Source organism: Nylanderia fulva, unplaced genomic scaffold (genome assembly GCF_048542155.1).
Source record: "Nylanderia fulva isolate GAGA-0341 unplaced genomic scaffold, ASM4854215v1 Scaffold35, whole genome shotgun sequence".
Taxonomy (NCBI): domain Eukaryota; kingdom Metazoa; phylum Arthropoda; class Insecta; order Hymenoptera; family Formicidae; genus Nylanderia; species Nylanderia fulva.
The window spans coordinates 65,054-91,854 of NW_028190422.1; the positions used below are offsets into that span (position 1 = coordinate 65,054).

The following is a 26,801-nucleotide window of genomic DNA, read 5'->3' on the forward strand; positions in this document are numbered from 1 at the left end:
ATTAACACCGAAAAAATTGTATTCTAAGCACCAAGATATTTTTTTCTGAAAATAAGAATATCATCTTAAATTAAGAGGATCCTCTTGGCGCTGAGAATACAATTTTTTCGGTGAAGAAATTTCCCAAAAATGTAATCGATCAATTTGGTGTCTATGAAAACCCCTGAAAAAATACAGATATTTTTAAATTTCTTTCGCAAATAAATAAAAATATAACAAATATATCTTAACGCGCGTTTATTACGTTTTCAACTTGAATATGATACTTCAGAGAAACAAATGTAAAATGATTAAAAAGCTAATTATGCTATATGTACATAAAGGAACAATTGTGCGAGTTTTAAGCCCGCCTCGTGGTGTGCAAATATCTAAAACCGTCCCTGAGAGAGTGTCTCTGTAAGCAGAATAGCACTCCGAGAGACTCTTTCGCCTTCGCCATCCGTCTCTCCCTCTCGCTCTTTCCTTTTGCCTTCTAACCCCTCCCGGGCGTTTGTGTGCGAGCCGCTACGCTCTAGTGTGCATACATAAGCCGTCTTGCCCCGAGGGTGTGGCACCCGGAGACTTTTCGATGCGACGCTTGTTTTTTTTCCGCTTGTTTACCTCCGCGCGGCTAAGAGAGTACTGGATGTCCCAATTATCAACATGTTCCCATTCCACAAATTATATACTCGTGTTTCTTCCAAGATTCTATATATGTTTGTATCTCTCTACGATTAATTTTCTCACGTGTGTAAACGCCGATAAAAAATGCCTCGCCATTTTTATTTGCAATCTTCAAATGCTAGCGAACTCTGAGATTTGTCTCTGTACGGTTTGATATAATTTCTGAAATTACTGCAATTATTGAATCGCGCGAATGGATTCTGAATTTTTTGACAAACTCGTAATATTCCTCGCTTTAATTTCGCAAGGGTTTTTCACCGTCAATTCTAATCTCAATGTTTCGAAAATATGAAAAATATTTCCCATGTAAATATCATTGGAAGAGGCTATCGGAAAGAGTCGGCAAATTCATCCGAAAATAGGGAGCTACACAGGCAAGATAGATGTATTTGAAATATCGAACGTGAATACTCGCGTCCGCCGCTGATATCGTCGGGCTGGCTGATGGAAGTTGCGGCTTTGCGGTGCGACGAGGGCGAAATCGCGTCGACCAGCTATAAAACCGATCGAGTACAGAGTATCGTATATCGAAAATCGAGAATCGATACATCTACGCTGCGGATAGAAGCCGGGTAATAATACCGAGGGCTCCTATCGCCGCTCCCGTCTTTAACTACTCCCTTGATCATCCTTTGATAGCGAATTGCATCGTCTCGCAAAATAATGATTCGAAATTAATATCCATATCTGTTAAAAATTGAGGCTCTCGACGAGAGAGAGAGAGAGAGAGAGAATATCCAACGATAACGAATCCATACGTTCGATATTAAGAGACACAATCACATTTGCAACAGAATATTAATTATCGAATAAAAAAAATAAAGAGAGAAGCACGAGAGTGCTGTTAAAAGTTTCGAATGTTTTCAATAAATGCGAAAATATTCAAGAATATATTGATTCGGTGTACATTATTGCTATCAGTATCCGGAATAAAATATAAATATCGATACGTGTCTACAAAATATATGTAAATCATTAGTAAGTAAAATACAGCGAAAAATTCAACGAGGTTGATACGCGCGACCGTAACTTTGACAGAAAGATATCGATTCCGGGAGCAGTGGTTGTTTTTTTGCTCGCGTTATCGCGCGAGTGACGTCGCGTGAAAAGAGCGAAAGCGGCGACCGAGAAAAAGGGCTAACGGCGTTCGCCGTGTGTCACGACTATGAAAGATCTTTTCAGGATGTCGTTCGCACGGATGAAAGCGCATTTCTCTCTCTTTCTTTCTTTCTCGCTTTACAATCCGCGTCGTAATTCTAAAACAGCGTCGGACAGACTTTCCTTCCGGGAGGTGTGCGCGAAGTAAATTTTAAAACCACCTCCGCGGCGGTACGGCTCTGAAAAAAGGAATATTATCCACTAAATGGAGATAATGTGTCCGCCGCAATGAGAAAAGCCGCGCTTTAAAGTATGGTTCTCGAACTTCACGGGTCTGCGCGAAGCCTCTCGAGGCTTCGCGAGAGAATACACGCGAATTAACGAGCGAAAAATTTCATATAACGAGCGCTTTACTTTATTCTAAAAAGTATAAATGAGAAATCTAAAGAAACTATTTCGCGAGCAAGCGAGCTCGAAAAATATAATTTAAATTACGTTTCTCTCTGTACACATGGCTATTCGAAATAAAATGCAAAACAGTACGAAAGAGAGAGAGAGAAAGGTTTTGAGAAATTGTATAGCAGACATTAGACTCATTATTTGAAACACGACAGAAAAATGATGCGCAAAAAAGAACGAGTTGTTAAAATATCAATTTTTTATCTGAAAAAAATGTTTGAGAATTCTGTGGTTAAAAAAAAAAAAGTTTCGGAGATAGAGAAATTGTTCATCATTGTTGAATCTTTTATTACAAAACGACAATTAAAAAAAAAAAAAGTATGAAACTCGAAATTGACATTTTTTTCAAGCCCCAACTCAATTGTACTCCGTTAATGATTCTGTTATTTCATAGCATTGTACTCGTTTACGTCGCTGCATACTGCACACAAAAAGCAGAAAAATTCGCCTCGCCGGGGGATCACTTTTGAAGAATCATTTTTGCGCAATGGAAAAAAGGGTGAGAGCGCGATTTCGCAATTCATCCCCGTTATTTATTCCCAAAACGATCGCACAAACCCGGCGGGAGAGACCCCCGGATGAGCGCGATTGGCCAAGCCCACTTTCGACAGCGTCTCTCGCATGTCGATGTCCTCGACCGCTAAGACAGTCAACTATAACGAGGCAGGAAGCAGCGACGACATGCGGCGAGGACGAAAACGGAGCGCGGCCGCACGGGCGAAATCCGACGAGCCACCCTCGTCGGCGCTCGTGTTTGTCCGTGTATTCATCCGTGTACTCCCGGGGGCGGAGACCGCAAAGTATTGATTTCACCTCCGCCCTCCCACCTTCGTCGCCATCCACCCTTCGTCTCCCTCCGGCCGTTTGCGCCCCGTTGCTGCTCCTGCAACATTTCCCCGCCGACACACAGTCGTAGGAGCAGCCACCAAGCCCTGTCTCTGTCTCTTTCTCGCTCTTTCTCCCTCCCTCGACCACCCCAATTTCGCTCGAACCACCGGTGGTAGCAACGCTACCGACCAGGGCCGCGTCTAGAAGCAGCGGAATTCACTCGAAAATCGGATGTATTTCCGGATAAATAAATAATCGTCCGAAAGGTACGAAAGGTATGTCATCCGAAAAATTAAGCGCGTGATATTTCCTTTTACGAAAGAAAAATTAAAGAAAATATTCGCCGGTTTTGTGAATGGCGCATTTTTCTGTCACATCATAAAGCATTCTTCCAATAATCTATAAAAACTGTGAAAGCGGATATCTTTGAATAAATAATGTATTTGGTTCTAAGAAGACGAGAAAGGGATATTGCTAATTTTGTTGGAGATAATTTTATACTTTCGTATGCTTGTTTTAAGTACAGAAATGCAAACTTTGATTCTACTTAAAAAATACTTCATTTTTTATATCTTTTCTGAATATAAAAATAGCACTTTGCAGAAAGAAAAAAAATTAAAAACAAGTGGATTAAACGTGCATCGGGGATAAACGTTGTTTTTAAAATAAACGATTCCAAAATATATTATTTGTTAAAGGAAAAAAGAGAGATATTTTAAATTAAAGACATATATATACCTATAACATCAGATTCAAATCTGTTTTTGTATTCTTTATAAAGAGAAAAGAAAAATAAACAAAGAACGGATATTCAAGCAAAGTTTATGTTCTCTATTTCGCACTTTATGGTAAAGCTGAAAAAGCTTTTCAAATGCATATGCATTTAATGTATTGATCTTTTTAGGGTGGTTCTCGTTTTTTGTTTCCCCCAAAACTCCTCCACATGCTCTACTTTATATATACATATATACATTTTTATCCGAAAAATAAACAACAAGATGCAGAATAAAACTGCACTTTCCCTAATTAACGTCGAACAAAATGGGCAACGAGTTTTGTTTGAAGTTTAATAAATGACTGACGGAAAAACGGAATTCTCGATGCGATTCGTTTGCCGGGGCCGCGGAAAACGCAGAGCCGGCTCTGTTGCGCCAACATCGATATAGATTGCTACCGGCGCGCTTCTAGGGGCTCGTCGACTGTCACAGACGAAACCTTGCCCAACCGTTTGCCGACGAATCAACCTGGTGGGCCAACCCCGAGAAAGTTAGACTAGAGAGAGAGATAGATCTAGACAAGAAGAGACCACGAGAGAGAGAGAGAGAAAGAGCGAGGGAGAGAAGGAGAACAAACAGAACGCTAGAGGGTGACTTGGAGGGAAATTCACGCGGTGGAAAAGGAGGAAAGGCGAAAGCGCGGACACGAAGATGGCACTGTGCAGCCTGCATCGACGTGGCGACGCGCCCGAATGGTGGGAGAGACGACGCGAAAGAGAAGGGTTGAAAACGCGGACGGGTGACATCGTGCGGGAAATGGGTGTGTATCGCGGAGTAAATTTCGGAACAAAAATGCGTTCCGGTGAGAATGTAATCTGTTTATTCCGCATGCTGCTTTCGCGAACGATTCGTCGATGGGGACCGAGAAGAGGAAAGTTGACGAGAGAGCTGGATTCATGGCGTTTAATTGGAAAACCCTCGTTTCTCTCTCTCTCTCTCTCTCTCCGATATTTGTAAATAGTTATATGAACGCGGAGTTACTACGAACGATGGATAATAATGCAGGCACGAACATTTGTAATATAGAGAAAGGCAGAAGGAAACGTGACGCTTCGCGGCAAAAACCGATAACTCGATTGACCCGAAAGTTTACGACAATTAAAACTTGTGATTAATCACTCGGTCCTTCACCGGTGTATTGACTTTGTATGCCACGTAGAAGGAACATCGAGTAACTAGTACAAACGGCGATGCCACCTTTTTTCTTTATTCAATAGCGTATCGAATGAACATGAAACTAACGGAACTTTTAATTAAATGCGTTCTTGCAATAAGTAATTTAACTTTTGATTTAAATAAGAATTTACATGATATATAATAGACTTGTCCCACCCAATATCAATGTAAAGGACACATTCACACACACAAGTGTAAAAGCTCTGGACTGATAATATAATATTATCACGATCAAGCAATACCCAATTTACATTGAAGACCTTCCTAAAGGAGAATATATGTGTGCAAATTTTCTAATTAACAAAATTTAATTCAAATAAATTATACATATATATCATAGCGAATCAATGATAAATGAATGAAATATTGGATAAACAGCAGTGCCGGCGTCCAAAGTCCGAAAGTTCCGCCGATTGAGTTCGTAAACCTCGTTAAAACGTATACCTAGGAACGCTTAGGCTTTGAGAAACTTGTACGTGTTTGAGAGCCCCTACTCCATACTAGGGATATAACGGATTATTCCCCTCGGTGCATAGAGTATAGTCGACTATGCCACTTTGCTCGGACCACCGTCCCTCGATTTTCGCACAATCCCCGCCAACCCATTCCGACATCGATGAGCGTCAATCCCAAATCGGGGCGCGATCAAAAATATTTATCAAACGGCTTCTTGTCGACGTGCCGTTAATCCGCGCGCGTTTTATCGCGGCTCGATTAACCGCATGTCGGCGAGTGTTTATTAAAAAAATCAACCGACGCGAGATTAAACGAAATGCGCGATATGTAGTCCTTAATTTCCTAAATTTATTTCTCTCCGCGTGTTACACCGTTTGTTAAATTCGTGTAAATTGAGAGCGAAACACCAATTAACTTTGTAGAAAGTTATGGGTAAAAAATTGTGTAAATCTAACTCGAGAATTAATTATTACTTACGTCGATAAATGTCAAGAGCCGATAAAGTCGAGAGAAAATAAACGTTTGGTAATTAAGCGTTGAAAAAAAATATTGAGAAAATTCGAGAACCGACTGTAGAGTCGCGTTCGAAGTGACATTTGAAAATTTCTATGAAAATTGCGAGGTTGGAAAACAGTACGTTGCGAGAACAGAAGATTACATATACCGCTTGTTTGCACGTGAATATATACGTTCGTTAAATATTACTTCCCGCGGACGATCGCGCGCAGTGATCATTAATAATATCGCGGGCAAATCATAGCGTGCAAAAATAATGACACCGCTATTACAATGGAGAGTACTCGTATCGATGTCACTCGCCCGAATCAGACGGTGAATAAATAGATGATACGCGTTAACCGACCGTGTATCGACGTGTCGGACTTTCCAAACAACTTCGACAAAGCGACTGCCATGAACTCGTGATTGGCGACAAGAGATGCCGAGTGAAAATATATACCCGCTGCAGCAGCAATCGTCGCGCACAAAGAGAAAATAGTTCATGCCAATCTCGATCTTCGTTGAACTTTGCACTTTCAGCGCGCAAAACTCGCGGACATTAAAATACCGCGTCCATTATATAACGGCAAACAGTATGTATTGCAATTTATGTAAAATCGATTTGTAAAATTTGCATCTCGCGGCTCTCATGTCGAGAAATTACAACCTGCAAAGTGCATAACCTGCACATGTGAATTAATGCGAACGTAAAAAAAAAAAGAGGAGCGTTAAAGAAACTCATTAGCATTTACTGGACTATAAAACGAACTATAAAAGTGATTGGAAAAAAAAAATGTCCTTTATGCGGCATGATAACATAATTTAGCAAAATCTATGTTGCTCGCGCCTCTGATAGAGAAACAGCTATTTCGCTGCGCGTACGATCAAATAAGATTGAAAAATCGTGATTTATTCGCGGGTATGTGCAATTTCGCTACGATGCGAATAAATTCTTTTTTTCCACGGCGTTACGCGTAACGGGGATCTCTCTTTGGAGCGCACAAAAATGCCATTAACGTTTAACAGGGACGTTTAACAGTTAACGCGCCGTATACACTCGAGAGTGTACACATCGGTTTTCCACTGCGGGCGCGCGCTTCCCAATTTTGTTGTCAAGCCAAGCCGGAGTCGAGCCGCGGGCGCATCCGTGACACGTACGCGAGTTGATTGACGCGCGAATACGTGTCCGGCGTTACATGGCTTGCGAACAAGGTTGCGAACGAGCACGTACGAGCGCGACGAACGACGACGACGACGACGACGACGGCTCCGATGTGTGCCAAGGCGAGAGATACACCGAGGATCGTTGGAAAAAGTGCGGATTTCACGACTCGCAACAGTGTACGGTGTCTTGTGTGCACACAACGCGATATATATTCCAGCCATACTCCGAGGACGCGAAGTATATGGAGTCACGATTTTTCGGGACAATGTAACACAATGGTGGTTCATCAATTTTTAAGATTAATTTTTTTTTCACCGCGATATCAACAACGCCATTTAAGAATGATTGCTTCAATTATTTACCTGTTACCCTTGGCTAATTGCGTGCAAAATTTGAAAGGTCTACGATCAGCTGATTGAGAATAGTAGTGTTTTATTAAGCTTGTTTTTTAAGTACGATATAAATATAAAAAAAACGTATCGCAATAAAATTGTATTTTTTAACCGACTTATCTTTCACACAATGCTCGAGATGGTGCAAAAAATTTATGGAAATAAAGCATGAAATCGAGCAAACATTTTTGGTCGGCATGTCGGGTCTCGTGAAGGGAAAGACTGTGTAGAAAATGACGAATACGATACTTCTACCACAACTTGAAGTAGATGACATCATCGCACAGCTCGTAAAACAAGATCGACGAATTATACAGTTCGTATGATAAAAAAACCATTATAGATATTTAAAGTCATATTTTCCGTATTTGAAATATAGATAAAAAACTGCGTGCAATTTTATTTCTACAAAATATTTCCCCTCGTGAAATCTAGCATGAAAAATGTTCGTTCAATTTAATGTGTTATTCTCATAAGCTTTTTGCATCATTTCGAGCATGAAAGATAAATCAGTTTTAAAATAATATTTTATTGCACTATGTATCTTATTTTTAAATTAATGACATACTTAAAAAACAAGGTTCACAAAATACTATACCGTTCGAGATTAGGAAATCATAAACTTTGTAAATTTTGCATACATTTAGATAAAAAAACAGGTACAAAGTTTAGGCAGCCATTCTTAATTAATATCGCCGTAAAAAAAATCAAATCTAAAATGTATAAACCGCATTATTGTGCAAATTATTACAATATGTATATTTCGATTTTAATATTTCTTTCATTCAATTCTTAAAATTGCAAATAAAATTCTAGATAGGTACTAAAATTATCTGAATTTCTAAAAAAAAGTATAAAATTGCATTATTTGTTCGCGGTATTTACAATGCGACACTCGCGCGACGATAAGCGCACGGCGGTCAAGTTCGAGCGAATGGAAAAGGATTCCTCGTGCATTCGACAAGAAAACTCACCCCGTTCGTCATGTTCGGCCAATCGTAAAATGCGATAACGTTATGGATCTTTTCGAGAGGAAATAATGCACAATTTTCGACGGATCAAGGAAACGAAACGCGAGCGCGCGCGTACGTACGCGTGCATGAGACGAGATTTATTTATGGCGCTTCGCCGTATCTCTCAAACGATATTTTTCGCTCCGCGTTTATTTTCAGATGTACATATATGCATGCATGCAACTTGCGCGCGCGAGCTTGCAACGGAAAACCAAAGCTCCCGTATTTTACAATAATGCTTCCGTCCCGCCGCGTACGAGAAGCGGATTTATTTATTCAAGTGTCACGGCGATAGTGTCGTTCCGCGATATAGAATAAAAGAGGAGCAAATATATGAAACATGTCAAGATGACATTCGATTCTTCAGAATTTCCTATTTGGACGAAAATAAAAACTATATAGCATCTTCATCGTTCCAAGATTCTATTTAACTTGCCAATCGACCAAATGAAAAGTTTACTCTCTCTCTCTTAAGTAATTTAAACTTGAATTATCAACTTGCGTCCTAGATACTTTTTGCTAATTAAAGGGAAAGATATAATGTTTTCATCTCTTTCATACACATCGTACTTCGAAAAAGAACACTGGCATAAAAATATATCACTCGTTTAAAATTATATTTAAGCTTTCGAATAAAATTTGTGTAATTGATTGTCTACTATATTTTAATGCATCGAGTTATTACTGCAATAACTTTTTTAATTTTAATAACAAACTTTTCCCTTTCTATTGTATATGATCTAGAGTTTTTAGGTGAAATTTTTTTCGTCGGACGCAGCGAAATGGAACGCAGCATTGATGCGTGCACGTGCGTGGTGTATCGCGCGCGCCATCATTTCGTTGCGGTCTGCTCGCGTTTCATGCATATGAACTTATGTAATTGATTCGGTGCCGACTCTCATCTCACCGCGAATGAGTTAGGTGCGTACGAGCGTTTCGCGTCGCTGCCGACGAAGATACCGATCGGAGGAGGGTTTCTACTCGAACTCTACTGGCGACTAACGAGCTGCCGGAAACACGTATTACATATATACATCTTCCGGCCGGAATGACTCGAGAGAGAGAGAAAGGAAGTTCTCCTGTTTATATCTTGTTAACGTGTTTTTCGTTCTTACACGGCAATTTCGCGCGAGCAAAAAAAGCCCACAAATTTAATTCAGTTTGTCTCTCACAAACAAGAGTCTGCGGAGAACAATATTATATCTGCCACATCTTTTCGTCTTTCAAAATCGCAGTGATTTTGACAGATACTTTGTCAATGGTGAGAAACGCAAAATAATGAATAGTAGCGCCATTGACTTTGATCGATCGTGTTACACAGAATATTTCCGAGTTAGCGGAAAGTGAATATATTTTCTTGCGAAATTTGGAGATAAAAATATTAAGCCATTAGTTTCTTGGCCGTGAACCAACTGAGAGACGAGAGAGAAGAAAGTCTCGAAAATTAAACTTTGCGAGTGAATATCACTCGTTCGATTCAAGATAGATTTACTTGAATGAAATTTCAAAGCTTTGTAATTAAAATAATCGAATATTAAAATAATTGTAAATTTCGCCGAAAACACATCCACGAAAATGCAAGAAAAACTCACCTTCGGTTCCGTCTTCATCTTCTTGGCGGGTGGAGGGCTGGCGGCCGTGTCCATGGCCTCCTCGGCGGGCGTCGTCAGCGGAGGACCCGGCACCGCGGCTACTTTGGTCTGTTCCGGCTTGGCCGCAGCGCCGGTCGCCGTGGCACTCGCCGGACTCGGCGGCGGACAGGGCGCTGCCGCGCTGGTCGCGGGCGGCCCGGGACCCTGCGACACGGAGAACCCTGTCCTCGAGCTGGGCGGTGGTCCCTGGGTCTGTTGCGGCGCCGTGGCGGCCGGCGTGGGACCCTGAGACTGAGTCGCGCCGCCCGCGGAATTTTGGCCCTGCGGCGTAGGTCGCGCGGTTCCGTTCATCTCAGGCTTGATCTGCTGAGCCGTGTGATTGCTCTGCGGCTTCTCGTGCTTGTCTCGCGCTTTGTCGCGCCGATGACCGCTGGAGCCGCGCTTGGAACCGGCGGTAGACGAGGGTGCGGCACCGCCGGTGCCGCCGGCGGAAGCCGGGGAGTGACTCGGCTTCGACTTGTTCGACGAGGACGACTGACCGCCGCCGCCGGTCGCGCCGCACTCCGAGTTCTGCGAGTTCTGTGCGACCGCGGCCGACGCGGAGGCCGAGCCGGCGGTCGAGGACGAGGAGGTCGATGAGGCGGCGGTGCCGTTGTTCGAATCCTGGGACGAGGCTGTGCCATTGATCTCGTTCGATTTGACGATTTCATGCTTGGCCTCGCTCGTCTTGGTACCGGGCTTGGTGCGTTTGATCTTCATCTTGAGGCCCTTATCGACGGTGGCCGAATGTTCAACGGCCATCTTGCCGGGATTACCGGCGTTACCGTGGACGGCGTTGACGCCGCTCACGTTCACGCCCGACGCTTGCTTATTACCGGGGCCGGTGACCACGGAAGACGCGGTGCCGTTCGCGTTGCCGGTGCCGTTCGCGTTACCGGCGCCGTTCGCGCCGCCGTTGCCGCTTCCGGGACTGTTGGATCGCGTCGACGAGTTGACGCCGCACGAAGAGGACGTTGACGACGACGAGGACGATGAGGAGGAGGACGACGACAACGACGATGACGAAGTGGACGACGATTGGTTACTGGCGTTCGTGCCAGCCGACGGGACGGACGAGGACGTAGAGGAGTTGAGACCCGTTGAGTTCTGTAACTGATGATGATTCGCGTTATTCGGTGCCGATGCTGCCGAGGCAGGCGTAGAAGCCATGCCTGTCCCCGAGCTCAATTTCTCGTCCCTCGTCTTCTCAATGTCCGCATCAAGATCGATTATCAGGTCACCTATGCCGATGTCCCATTCGTTGTCGTCGTACTCAAAGTTATTGGTCGCATTCGTCGCGGCCGGATCCAGCTCACCGGCGTTAGCAGCCACTGTGCTTGCTTTATTAGGCTCGCGCTGCTGACCCGACGATGACGACAAGGATGACGACGACAATGACGAGGACGACGATGACTTGTCTCGGCCCTGATGATGGTGGTGATGATGGTGATGATGATGGTGATGATGATGGTGACGATGATCACGGTGTTCCCTGCCGATCAGCGCTCTCTCCTGTCTCCTCGACTGACCACCGACGTTGCTGCTGCTACTGTTCCCTAAGCCGTTGTTGTTGTTGTTGTTATTATTGTTGCTACCGTTACTGGGGTTGCCGTTACCGCCACCGCTACTATTACTACTACTGCTACTACTACTAGCACCACCACCACCGACGCACGGAGATGGTCCTTTGCGGTTTACGTTAGGGAGGCGACCGCCTAGTGGCGTGGTCGCCATGCCCTTGGAAACGTTTCCCCGGCGCCCGCCAGCCTGGTCACCGACTGCTCGCCTTTTCTCACGTTGGATCCCAAGTAGCAATGGTAGCGTGCGCGATTACACGCGTTATCATTACCCCGACCACCGCCCGCGAGACGCGCCTCGTCCATCGAACACATCACTCACTCTCTCGCGGCTACTCTAACTCAACGTAATTTCGCGATATATCCCGGCTGAATCTCTCCCTCTTATCGTGTGTGCGTGTATGTGCGCGTACACCTTCGAGCTCTTTTCACCGCGCACTTGATTTTGTCGTTAATTCTTTCAGAGCAACCCGCGTTGTACCTCTCTCTCTCTCTCACCACTCTTCACCGACAACACCACTGAATTTCCCGAGACACAACACTACGATCACAGCCACTACTATCCCTCCACCTCGACGTGATCACGGACACACCACTCGACACCATTCGTGATTACTTTCAACGTTGTAGGGAATCTTGGCGATCATCCGCACATTCCTGATATTCCGTTTTCCACCTGTCTTCCGCTTGTCGCGAGTTAAACCATGTCGGGGATACTCCCGAACGGCGTCAGCCTAACGTGCGGTTCTTCCCTTCGATTTCCCGACGGAACCGCGTTAAGGCTGAACGACCTGCTTGCGATCTGTAACATAGAAATAAAATTCCTTTCATGTCGTAAAATGTACCTATAAACGCGATCGCGCGCTCAACCCAGATTGATTCGATTTGAAATAGTCTTTCCGTAAATACTCCATCATTCATCTAATTTAAACTAATTTATTAAATTGTACACATTTTCTATTTATTCTATTTAGTCGGACTTGCAAGTGTTGAACATGTTGCAGATTTGGATACTATATAGTAATAAAGTAGGTACCATAAGATTATAAAATTATAATGTTGCTATATGTTGTTTTAGATTTCTATATTTTATATGTTGTGATGTCATGTTAATGTGATTGGAATTATATAATTTTTAATTTCAATTCTATTTTATTTTATTCTATTTAATTAAATTTTATTGATTATTGATGCTGATTCTATTCTAATCTTAATTTTCATTCAATTTTAGAACTAATTTAATTTTAATTTTAAGCAGACAAATCCAAATGTAAAAATAAGTCATTCTAAATCAAGAGACAAAGGTTAAATGAAATAAATAAATTGTCGCGCATAAGTTAAAATTTTGAAAGCTGTGTTTCATCTCTATCTTCTACAAAAATATGTATCACTTTGTCTGGCTATTTTTCATTTCGACTTGATGGAAATTTTAAGAATGATTGTCGTATAATGTGGCAACAAATACCACAGGGATATACATAAACATAGTAGCTGTACAATGTAATGAGCCAAGCATAATCCGTTCCGTTTTCTTTGTAAAACAACATCGAGATAATGCCTTGTCGGCACATTCTCAACTTGATAGATATGTATGCCGCTGGCACGAAACGCATTCCAGCGCTACAATTATTGTTTTAGAAAGAAGACGAAACCGCGTTTATCTCAGTGCAATATAATATCCCATCTTACGATACCACTTGCCATCATATAATTTTGCTATAGACAAGTGTTTATACATTGTTGGTATTTTAAAGTTATTATAACTCTCTCACAAATCTTCTCTTTTAGACTACTATAAAATTACAAATAATAATGAATGTTATATTTTAAAATATAATGGCAATTATTGAAAAATATTCTACGATACAAAAATATATTCGAATATTATACGTATGATGCGTTATACATTTTTTGTAGTCAAGATCTGCTTTTAATTTTCTAATTTACCAATTAACTGAATAATTCGAAATTTACATTTTCCGATAATAATTTTCAGAGACGATGAGATTCTCCAAAAAGAAAATTTAAAATTCCGCAAAATCAAAATATGCAAATATTAGAGAAATATACGCGTTCGAAGGGGAGCTCATGAATATCGTGATACGAGAGCGAATTAATTTGGCACCGTTAATTTGGCATCGCGGCTGGCCGAGACTTGAAAGACTTACGCGCGCCGCTTTGTAGTCGCGTTGCTTTCATAAACAATGCGCGATAGAGGGATAAGTCCTCTCGGGGGCACTTGGCCGATGGCCAATAATCAGCGCCGCGAGTCGTACGCCGGCGTTCGTTCTCTCGAGGGAACCCAAGGAACGAAAGTCGGAACGTAAACCGGGTGTGTTGTTAGCTTCGATCTAACGACATGTTTAGAGAGACCCCGGGCTCTATCCGATCGCCGCCTTCTCCTACTCTTTACCTTCCGGCTTTCACCCCGGACGCGTATATACAATCTCTCCTCTCTCTGTTTCGCACCTACAAATTGGTATTCCCACTTAGAGAGGAATTCGTGTCAGGGAACGATTAATTTTACCGGCGGCATTTTGGCCACGGTCCAACCGCCCTGCGTCAGTAACGAGAATCGGCGCGAGAAAGAGAAACGAGGAAATTTAGACGGAGAGGGATATATATATATATATGTATATATAGATAGTTCCTCTTTCGATTGAGAGAGAGAGAGGGAAAATAGAATTTATTCCTATGTTCTGTAAAACCGAGTCCTCTCGAAACGTTATACACGACACACAACTAGTACACGTATGTATGTATGTACACGTGTGGTAGTAAATGTGGTCGATGCGCAGGAAATAAAAGAGGACAACGGATGACAAAATATTGTGTGCCAGAAAAAATTAATCTGAGATAAAAATGATTTATGGCTGATAAAAGTTTTATAAATGTATAAGCTGTTTAAATCCCGTCGTGACGATATCAATTCATGTCCATACTCGGATATAAAAAAAAAAATAGAATGATCAAACAACAGTAGTAATTTATAGTAGGAGATAAATATTCGAACAAGAGTGTGTGCGCGTGACTTCTTAAAAAAGAAGCATGATATTAACATAAATTATCAAGAATGACTCGTCATACTTTTTTTACTTAATGAAATACAATACTTGAACGTATACAGATTAATATATTATAAAATCAATTATGTTTACGACAACCTGCAAAACAAAAAATTATAATTTATAAGATATACGATATATTTTACATATATAATCGTATTAAAATAATGCCAACAAAAAAGGAAAAAGGATTTAAACATTTAAAGCGATAAATAGACTTGATTCGGATCATAATCACTTCTCTATTTCACTTTGTTTCTTACGATATTATATCAAATAATTGTTAATCATCGACATATAATTTCTAATTATTATTCCAAGTTAAATTATGCAGAATTCTTCATTCGATAGATTTAAAATTGGGTCAAAGAGATTTAATTATTTCGTTCCGAGTTCATACGCATAGCGAATTAAAACATATTTGATAATGTACAATATATCTTCGCAGATTAGCCCTACTCGTGTCACAGCGCAAAAAGATGATATATATATATGCAGGGAGTTAATCGAGAGGAGAAGCGGAAGTCGCGAAATCACACGATCGCGGCGGAGCGCAGCCGGGAACTTGCTCCGGCCTTAAGTTACACCGTACCCGCATTAAGTTACAAGATTAATCGCGCGACTTCGGGGAGTTCCGCGACGAAAATAATATCCGGTGCCATTTATACCGAGTGGGATAAAGACGAGTCGTTAAGGCGAGAACGCGGCGCTTGCTCTCGCCGCTCGCCGTTCTCGTAACAATTCCACGAATGGAGATTGACGGCATTCCTGGGAGAACAATTGGTAAGCCCGAACTATTCCGTACTGTGGGCGCAGCATTCTGGCGAACCTCGATTGTAATGACGTCAATGAAGTCCACCACCGAGATCTGCCGAGGGAGAATTTACCTTGTTAACGAAGTCGAGTTAACCCGCGTACGTGAATCCTTCGATTTAAGACAGATTACAGGTGGAGAACTGCGCGTTAGAGAAAATAAAATTAAAATATTCCACGTGGATTGATATTTCGTCCAAAGAGTTTTCGTCGAGAAAATAAATAGAGGAAAATAAAAATAAATACATATTTTATTAAAATTACACGAGGCTATTGAAATTTTGCATTGCACACGTATTTAAAATATTATTTTTATCGCAAGAGATGTATCGAATGAAATTTTATTAAAATATTTTGTTAAATTTTACGATGTTACGCAATAATATTTAAGCATAAAAAATTCTCGATATATTGTGTTTCTGTTTTATTAATTATTATATAATGAAAAATTCTATATTTATTTCTCTTATTGAGATTTATTATTATTTCTCTTATTCCAGATATACATATTTTTATTGTCTTTATTATTTTTTATATTTATATGTACTAATAAAAAAAACTTTCAATATTCAAATCGGAAACAAAGCTCAATGAGCTCATTATAAACTTCATCAAGTAAACTCATTCAAGTACAGTTAAATTTGCATTTAATTTTTCAACCAGCAATACTGTTTTACGCATAAATAGAATTTTAAAAGAACATTAATCTGAAGAATTAATCAAATGTGTCGGAGCAGATGCGTTAATAAAGAAACAAAGGTTCTCCTCTCGGCGAAACTAGTTTATTCTCTTTGTTTTGTAAGAGAACAAGCTTCGCATTAAAACATGTAGCTCGACAGCCAAGCAGAGAGAAGGAGTCATCGTTTATGCTAACGATGCTGCAGCTATACTTCCACTAAAGTGGGAACCACGTAATGAGTTTACTTAAACGAGCTGAAGATTAAGATCTTAACTGCGTTTTGTATTAAATTTATCGCTAATACCCCTATTAAAATACCCACCCAGATGCGCTCTGTCTCCATCTAACGCAAAAACTTATCTCCACGATAGTACCACAGCAACCTTAGACCGACCGATTTAATCGAGAAATTATAAAGACAAGAGTAAGAACCAAAAATAGACATCGGTGTGAAATAAAAAGAAAAATATCATTAAAAGCTTTATTCTAAACGTCATTTAATTTCACGGTATATATACACGTCGAGTTTCTAGTTTATAATTATAAGATTTAAAGATTAACTATATTTGCATTTTTTATCTTCCACTTGAAAATCGCAGAGAGAAACTACAAAATTATCATATTTCAGTTATATAAAATAACAAGATATTCATGTCAAATATAACTGAAATATATCGCATCTACTCTAAAAAAAAATGCATTATCAGTTACGAATTCATAAACGCAGCATAGCTCGTCAATTCTCTCAAATTTTAACATTTTTCTCGCTCTTTTTCATTTCGCGTAATATAGTCGGGGACTTAATTCTACAAATTATGTCTCGCAAAGATGATTAATGGTGCTCCCGAGCAATGGCAAATAGTAACTGGTAATAGCGCTGGTTCTCAACGAAGCATATGGGGTACGCTCCATGCTCCTCGAGTCCAGAACGCATAAATCCGGATTGCACCGAGCACGTCCAATTGAATTCTAATTACGCCGTGTTAATATTTCATTACACTTGTCCGCCGTGACTGGCGAGGCGAGGCGCGCAACGCAGAGAGCAGCGTTGAATAATTGAACGATCATGGAAAGCGGAATGACGAAAGCCTGTTTCCTTTCTAGGCGAGAGCGCAACATTGTTGCGACCGTTCTCTCCGAGAGAGCAACGTTGTCTTCACCGCTATCGCCGTAGTGCTATGCTATTCTTCGGCGCTGAAGTATCATTCACACGAGAACATCGACATCGTAGTTGCATCGCGATGCAAAAGTGCGCGCGATTCCAACTTTTGCATCTTGTCGTGCAATATTAAGAAATTGGCTCGATTGTTTTAATTGGCGCAAGATTTTTCAAACTTTAAAAATAAAAATAAAATTAAAAAATAGGCGTATTTGATGTAGTATAATTTGTTATCACACATCAAATAAAGTGAAATAAATTTTTTGCAATAATAAAATTAATAGTTATTAAAATTAGAATTATTAAAAAAGAAATTATGCAATTCTCTTATTATATCTAATGAATAGTCATGTTAAAATATTTATAGAGTTGTTCCAAGCGATAAATATTCAATAGAACGTATGTGAAAAATGTTTGTTCAATTTTCGATTGTTTTGCAAAATGTTCGACGTTTTACAAAATAAAATGCAAACGTTTCCTTGTGCATTCTATGTGAACGACACTTAAGCGTGGCTGCTGCTGCTGCTTACACGCGTGCTCAATCTTCTTTATTACAGCTGCGAGGCTCGCTATTTCCACGTCGCTCATACTTGCTTCTGAGCCGTAATGGCGAGATGTATTCGCCGCCATTCGTTTCGTCTTATTTTCCTCCCTTTCCGCGTCTTATTCTATTTTTCACGTGCCTCAACGCCGTTGTTCGCGGCGAATACAAACGCACACTGACACGGAGTTGCATAGAACTGAATTTATAACCGTAGAAGAGCCGAGAGGCAATTAAAGTCCGTTACAATTTGTTCTGAAGAAAACATTGCCTATCTCATAAGATGTTTCATTCTGTGTATCTGTTTCCTGCGAATTAAAAACAGATTTCTCGACGTATATTTTATGTTCTATTATTCAATCGAAAGAATACGAATGAGATGTCAGAAATATTAACTATATCAATTTTTTTTTCCGAGGGAAATGTAAATTGTCAATTATTTTTTATACTCGTGATTAATAGATATGTACATTGAAGAAATCCGCGCGTATCTCGTGTATAATCATCAAAAAAAATTCTGACGAGAGGAATCATGAGAGTTTTTGAATAAACGCATCTCCATCTAACAAACCATACGCGGCATCGCAATAACGAGTGTCGCACATTTCTATTGATGTTCGCGGATGTTTCTGTCGGAATATAACTGTCAACACGTTCTACGGCTTCGTAACGGGTTAATGACAACTTCGTGGAAATTGCAAGTTAATCCTCGAAACCGGCTTGCATGTTTTCTCTCCCTCTCTCTCTATCACACATACATATATACGCTCACACGTATAATTATTCAAGCTAAGAACTGATACACGAGCAATTTTTATATTTTAGATGACAGATTTCAATTAAATCTGTAAAACCAAACTAAGGATTTAACGTCAATTTATTTTTTGGGTTTTTCATCGCAATTTAAATATAATTAAAATTTTTCTTCGGCTAAATTAAGATTCCGAACATGGAACTACGAAATATCGCTGCTGGAACCTACCTAAGATTACAACAAGAAAAATGATAAAATTCAAATTGTTCTTATTAAAATCGATATATGATCGTATTGCAAGAATCAACAGACATTTCAAGAATTCCTTTTAACGAAATCGCTGAAAATCCGTCGCGAGCGGAAAAGCTTATTGCGCACCGTCGACTTCAATTTTCCTTTCTCCTCTCTATTTTTCGCCCTTCCGTGGTCGCCGCGCTGGGATGCAATAGACGCGACACCGATGCATAAACCACCACCGCTGCGGCGAGGCTTTTCATGCTTTCGTGAAAGCGCCCCGAAACAAGGAGTCGCCGCGCAGCATCCGACAACATAGAGAATCGCTCTCTCGCTCGATGTACCGTAATTTCGACCCTTTCGCAACTTTGCGACGTACATAAAATACATATATATACGTACAGTATCTGTACACGTTGGTGCGTGCGTTAATGCGGTCGTGCAACTTTGCAAAGCTGCTTTTCCGTGACGCACATGTGTCTCTTTCCCAACACGAATGCTGCCCCTCTTGTTACTTCGCGGTCCACTTCCAATTTGTTTCTCGTCTGCGAAACTGGTGTTCACAAGCGATCGTTATTTTGATAATCGCAACATTGAAATCCTCAATTCCTGATTTTAATCCTACGTATTTATATTTAATACGCGAAAAGTATACCTATATAATTTATCCCGATTTTAAAATAAAATAAAATTAATAGATATTCTAAAATATAGTTTCAAGCGACGAGATTTTTTAACAGAATTTTACTCCGAATTTTTTTCCTCGGAGAATTTCTAGAAAACTGAGACAATAATACCTCTTGGATTCAGATTGTCCTCCCAAGTTTTGCGGAAGCGAAGAATATTTGTTCTAAAAATTGAATCAAGGACACTTAAACTTCGGTAACTCATAATCGCTACTCTAAACGACAATCGTTTTCTCGTTCGCCGAAGAGAAGAACTCTAAAGTCATCGACACTCGAAGAATTTGAGTGATCAGTCCGGACAAATGAATGAGCGCGATGAGCAGAGCGGTGTGACACTCTTTTACGAAAGAATTCGTCGGAAAATGGAATCACGTGGACGTCGACGCGAGGGTAAAAGGTTTTCATCGTCACGACGACGGCAATAAGAGAGAGAGAGAGAAAGAGAGCAAGTGAAAGAGAGAGTTTCCGGAACACTCGAGAAACTTCAATCGCAAACTCATTAGAGGTCCTCGAGAGAGCGCGAGCCGTGGAAGAGCTCATTGCGAAAGACGAGATGAAAGGACTCGGAGGTCGGGGCCGGAAAGTAGTTCGTCGAACAAATAGATTAGCCGGTTCCGCATTCGCGGCTACCACAATGCAAGCCGCCACTCATTCATTTCACTCTCTTTCTTCACCGTGTGTACCCTCTTCTCGGGGTCTCGCTGTCTCAGAACTCGACACAGATGTTGTGCCTTCGGAAGAAAAGGAGACGAAGAAAAAAAGGCGAGAAGGATTTGAGGTCGTCGGCCAACACACAGGGATAATCCTTGCTAATCAGGTACGGGTTTTTATTTTTATAACACATACGAGAATTCCGGAACGTATTCTTGTATATCGTTTCTGCTTCACTTTAATGTCATTAGGACGTCGTGTGAGATCGTGAAATGTTTATGTTGTACAACAACGTTGCGAATTATTATCGGAGCGATTATCGGTAAATTGAATGATTAATCGTTGTTGTTATCGATCGATCGCGAGGAAAGAGAAAACGGCTCAACTACGTGTATAATATATTCGATATCGCGTCAACTTATTATTCATTATATCGTCAGATTAGATATACAAATGGCATGAGGCATAATATCATGGCATAAGGATTTTGTAATGAAATGATTAGTAATAGAATTTATGTTCATGTAAAGGAGAGAAACATAAAGAGAAAATATATGGCTACAGTTCCTTTTACAGCTTCACATTGCAGAGGATGTATAAGCACGAGAAAGAAAGTTTAAAATGAAATTTACTTGCTTAACAAAGCATATCTCCGGTTGGTCGAAGGATGCCTATTCGTTGGAACGCTGCGTTATAAATCTAGCATTTCAACATCGTAGGTAGGTATGTAACAAAGCTCTCATCCATGGAAAATCATTAAAATACATTTCTTTAATTCTTAAAAACTGCCTAATCGTAGAAAACCCTCCCTAAAAAACAAAAAAGTGCGAGTATAAAGAAACGAAGCAAAAATGGGAAAAGGTCATTTTTCCGGAAAAATATGCTCATTATTTACTTCGTTGAGCACTACAAACAAAGTAAACTCGTTTCCCTAGACCCATGGGACGAAAAAGTGCTTTCTATTGATCTATCGGTAGATCGGTCAAGTAATTCGATACCTTAATATAGCATATCGACTCGTGCCAAATGCTACTACATCAGGGATCATCTATCACTTTGACTAGTTAAAGTATAAAGAAATTGAATTTAATTAGAAAAAATTGTCTGAGATTGTGTACTGAAATACATGTCTTACATCAAGAGGAAAAATAATTTGCAATCGTAATAATTGCATAAAATAATTGAAGATTTAATGATATAATATACAATAAATTCCTCAACGAATATCTCCAACATTTTGTTACGTATATTTCCTTGTATAACATAATTTGATAATTTTTTTCAATCACTAATGTAATGAGAGTAATTGAGGATCACTGCGCTAAACGGATTACTCTGCGCGATATGTTAACAACGTAGGAACATCAGATACAGATCCGATTGCACTGCACAGTCGACGATAAGAATCTGATGTGGGGCCAAACGCGTCCGCTGCCAATACGCGTCACGGTTGAAGTGAAAATATTATTGGAAATCGCTTACGCGTTTTCAACGCGTTACGAATGGTTGCGCACGCTTGCGTAATGCACCAACATTTTTCCTCGCGAGACGTATAATGACATTCTTTGATTTCTCCGCGATTCAATTGTAGCTCCCAAAAGAGTTTGTAAAATGGACCATTATATTCCTCGAACTAAAATCAAATCGACTGTGAGTGACTTTTTACGTAACACGTCATCATCATTTTACGATAAAAAATATATATAGCATATGATAGCATTTCTGACCTCTCAATTAAATGATAATTTCTAAACTTTAATTTACATTTTATTAAATTTCAAAAAAAAAAAAAAAATTAAACGACCGTGTAATTAAAAAGGAATATTAATATTTCACTTATATAATTTATCTCTTGTACGATGTAATAAAGTACCGCATTAATCATATTTTTTATTCATGTAACTCAATTACGAACGTTAAGGTTTTGTGTATTTTATTTCGTGACGCAAATAGAAAAGCAGATGTACATTGTAGTTAAGAAGTTATTATTCCTGAAGCAAACACGTATACTTATATAATGCGTGATTATTATTTTCTGATACGTTTAAGTGTTTCCTTTGATTTCATCGATTTAGTTACAGTTTTTTATTACCTTTATGTTTATCGTTCATTATATTATAAAACCATGCAAACAGACACTCCATGTAATTGGAAAATTATGATTTGTAACACGCACACACGTGCTTATGTAATGCACAATCATTTTTCTGCACTGCATTACAAAACTGTATTATTAATATGCACTGTTTTTCCGATTCAATTATAGCTTTCGAATGTTTTACTAACGTTTTATAAACTAAGATTAAAAATCAAATAATGTGACAAGCATAAAATATTATTTGTAGCATTTCTGCTTACATATCACAGATTAATAGGAGAAAAAAATGTATGCATAAAAAAATCCACTAATATTTTAGCGGTTTAACTAAAATAGAAATCCTCTTTATGTGAGAGAAAAGAGAGATTTAAATACAAATTTAAATGTATAATTTGTAAGCATATATTTTTTTACAACGCAACCAGTATACCGTGTATCGCCATTCAACACGCGCGAAGAAATTAATGTTAACGTTGATCGAAAACGTCGTAACACATTTTCCAATTTATGCTACAGTCATTGCATAGTGCTGAATATACGATTGACTCCGCGTGTTTGCGCGCGGAAGATTTTGTCTTCAAACATATGTCTCGGCAAGCCAGCGACCGTGCCAAGTCGTTCCGTTCTCATTTGACAGCAGCTGTTTGAGCATCTTACGAGCATTCTAAAATATGTGTGCTTGACCAGTGCTCGACTGTCGTTAACCGTGGGAACGTTCGCGCAAAACAGAAATGCAACACTCTCTGTCGACCAAAGACTCTTTTTCAAATTTGACATTATATTGTTGCACGTAAAAACCTAGCTTCGTTTCATTTCACGAAAAAAATTTGACTCCGCAGAACGTAAAAAAGAAGAGGGGAAAAAAAAAGGAAAAAAATTATGACTGATTTTTTATATAAAGAAAATTTTACAAAATTTAAATTTTGTAAATTCGAGTTTTAAAATATGAAAACTTTCTCTTGCGATAAATTTGGCAAATGATCGTATCTCGCGGAGTGTCGCGCGTTCAAAATTATTCGCTTCGTAAAGACATGCATTACAATCTCGCTTAAATTTATCTCCGGTTTCGAAGCCAACCGACATAACAGTGTCGATCGCTCGCAGTTTGTATAACCACAGGAAACAATATTCGTGGTCAATTCTCAGCGGCGCCAATTCCACAAGTGCGTTCTCAACGAAAGTTGTTTCTCATATTGGTTTGTGAAAACCGATCAAAGTTTTCTGATAGCGAAAATTTTCTCTTAAACTATATATTTTCACAAATTTCTTTCTCTCTTCTCTAATATTAATAACAAAATGATAAAGAAATAATAAAATAAATTAAAAATCCTACATTAAAAAAAAATAGCAGAATTTTTAAAACAATGTTTTCCTACCTACATCTTTTAAATAAATTTCTTGCTCTTATGTACATAGAAATAAATTGTATGCAATTCGAGTTTCTAATGGCTGCAGGTATAAAGATTGGGACGTTGCACAAAGTGCAGCAGTAAGGGTCAAAACCTGCCGTCTCTCGATCGACGAGATTCTGATCAGATTGCTCGAATACAGGGAACCGTTCTCTCGATGCGAGTCACGATCGATAGGATCGAACGAAGCTCGATCGTGACGACTAGATGGGGCCAAGCGAGCGCATACAGATAAATGGGCATTATCCTTGATCGCTCGTTCGCCGTACAACGGACGAAAACGTGCGGCTCTTTCGCCCTATTTAGCCTTTAAATTCCCGTGCGATTTTCGTTACCGTTACTCTGTACAGGTAGCCGCTCGTTAAACGCGATTCCGCCGTTACGCGAAAAGTCAGGCGCTCGTTACTCTGATTTCATTCGAATTTGTACAACGGATTTTCTCTCATGCATTTATATAGATAAATGTTTAAACTGATAATTCTAGGAAAATTCTGAAAGAATTAAAATTTAATTTCACGTGCTGCGCATAATTTGCCTCGAGTCACGAATATAATTTTAGAAATTATCATTTCAAAAAATATCGTGTATATATTAAAATGTGTATATATTAAAATTTTCAGCTGTAGAATATCCATGATTCATTGACTATAAAAATCGGATTTTGCGCGAGTCTCTGCTCGGGCAAGAGAAAATACACGCGACTCGCGCATTCCCGACGAGTGCATAAATATTTATACGTGACGCAGAAACGGCCGCACTCTGAGCGAGAAAACTGCCAATGAAATGTTTTGGATCGTGATATGAAATTCCGGCGAGATTTTGCGGTCGACCCAGCACGCGTGATTCGCATCATATTCGCGGCCCGCCTGCTTTTTTTGTTTTGTTTTTCTTTTTACGACCATATACGCGGCTATAAAAGGTGTGGCAACATAACTCGAACGATATACGAAAGTGCGGAACAACGATAATGACAAAGTTGTGTCCCGTCTGCTTGCATGGAGATGCAATTGCGCTCGTTTAACCATCACCAAACTTGGCAGCCTGTCCGCAATCATATATTTGTGTTCGCGTATACAGGTGTCGTGCACAGGCAGATGTATACATGCTCTCGCCTAACGCGACAGATTTATGTCACGTGAATGGTATTAGAGTCGATTTACAATTAGTCTAATGGAATAATTTTTCACAAATCCGTCCTTTTTTGAGAATCATGTATTATTACATATATTATATCATACATGCGAATTTTCCAGGTATTTTAATATATTTTTCATCTTTCATTACTTTTACTAAATATCAACGATATAATATCTTTAATAAAATAAAAATAACATATCGTACGGTACATTTCGACACAAATATCGAATAAATCTTTTATGAGATATTATACTTATATTATTGAAATTTAAAACATATATATTTATTGTAAAGATAACGAAAAATATTTTTGCAACGAGTCAATTATGAAAATAATGTTATATTCATATATTTATATATATATTATACACATGTATAATGTTTCGTTACCTCTATAATAGATATTTCTTAAATTTTAATATCTCATAAGAGATTTATTTGACATTTATTTCGAAATGTACCATACGCGATATATTTTTATTTTATTAAAAGATATTATATTATTGATATTTAGTAAAAGTAATGAAAGATAAAAAGGAGCAAATTTAAAATAACTTCTAAATTTAGTAATTAAAAATGATATCAAAAATATTGACGTTAACCATTTTCTAATTACGAAAGAGAAAAAGCTGTCATTGTATAAGCAAGCCTTCAATAAATCGAAGTTACGTAAGTGAGATGAAGTCCACGCTTAAATGAGCTCAAGGAGCGACGATCAATGGTTTCAATATGTGGTCGAAGATTCCAAAAATAGAAAGACGCTGTTACGCACGACCTTTGATAGATCATAGCAGCGTAACAGTGATATAAAACTGATCTTTCAATATCTGCTCTTCTACTTACATATTCACTAACGATAACCCCCCATTTTATCACGAGCGATAATTCATTCTTTTTTTTTTTATTCGACACATTTGTATGTAATATGTTTTAATCTCATTTTAGATTTCAAAACATTTATTCATTTCTTTCATTTTTCCTAGATTGTTGGAAAAAGCGAACATAAAAAGTAAAATATATAATTCTACATAAAAAACGAACAAGAATTATAATAAGCTGAAGAACAGATAAATATGTTTATACAAATTTTAATATTTGAAAACAAATCTTACACAAGAAATTACGAATCCAAGCGATAAATGAAGACGTATATTGTTCAAGTTTAGTGTTAATATAGATACATATTTTTTCTGAATCCAGTCACAGACTTGTTCTAATCGATTTGTAAGTATAGCCGTAACATAACAATGTTATAAGACTAACAATATTTTTGTCGTATGAGTTATAATTATGTTGTCTTCTCGTTCGTTCGCGTGGAAGAGCACTTTTTTGCGATAATTGCGCGATAGAGCGAGTTTTTCTCGGATTTGGACCTAGACCGTATAAATTGATAATTATATCGGCATCAGAAATGATAAAAAAAGAAAAAAAACTTTTCGCAAGTAACTTTTTGCCGATAATATAATATATTATTATATATCAATAAAAAGTATAGATTTATCGAATAAGCGAAGGAAAAACTTGTCTGTTTTGGCAAATTTTGTACTTTTCTATATACTTTCTATATATTTTTGGCATATTTTCTAAATTGCGTTATTTCAGCTAATAAGCATGATGATGCCGTTGAACTGTTGACAAATGCGTGCCAACAACAGTATAATTATAGTAATTGCACGATATTTTCGTACTATGCGCTTTTGTAGAAATTAGTTACGGTGAATTAATAGAATTGAAGATTATAAATATTTCATTTAAAAAATCATTTAGTGAATCACATTCACTTGAAACAAATTATACGGTCCATACAAAATATCAATGCATTATATTAAATAAAATTATGATT

The 26,801-nt window shown here is 39.0% G+C and overlaps 1 protein-coding gene across 6 annotated transcripts in view; it reads right to left on the minus strand.

Moving 5' to 3' along the window:
- Window positions 1–26,801, minus strand: part of LOC114935028 (uncharacterized) — a 192,890-nt gene that overhangs the window by 52,728 nt on the left and 113,361 nt on the right. For all 6 annotated transcript variants that reach the window (XM_029307783.2, XM_085485245.1, XM_085485249.1 and 3 more), the window contains one exon: window positions 10,117–12,534. In XM_029307783.2, coding sequence (XP_029163616.2) covers window positions 10,117–11,889 — 1,773 coding nt within the window. In that variant the 5' untranslated portion in view covers window positions 11,890–12,534. The remainder of the gene's footprint in view (window positions 1–10,116; window positions 12,535–26,801) is intronic.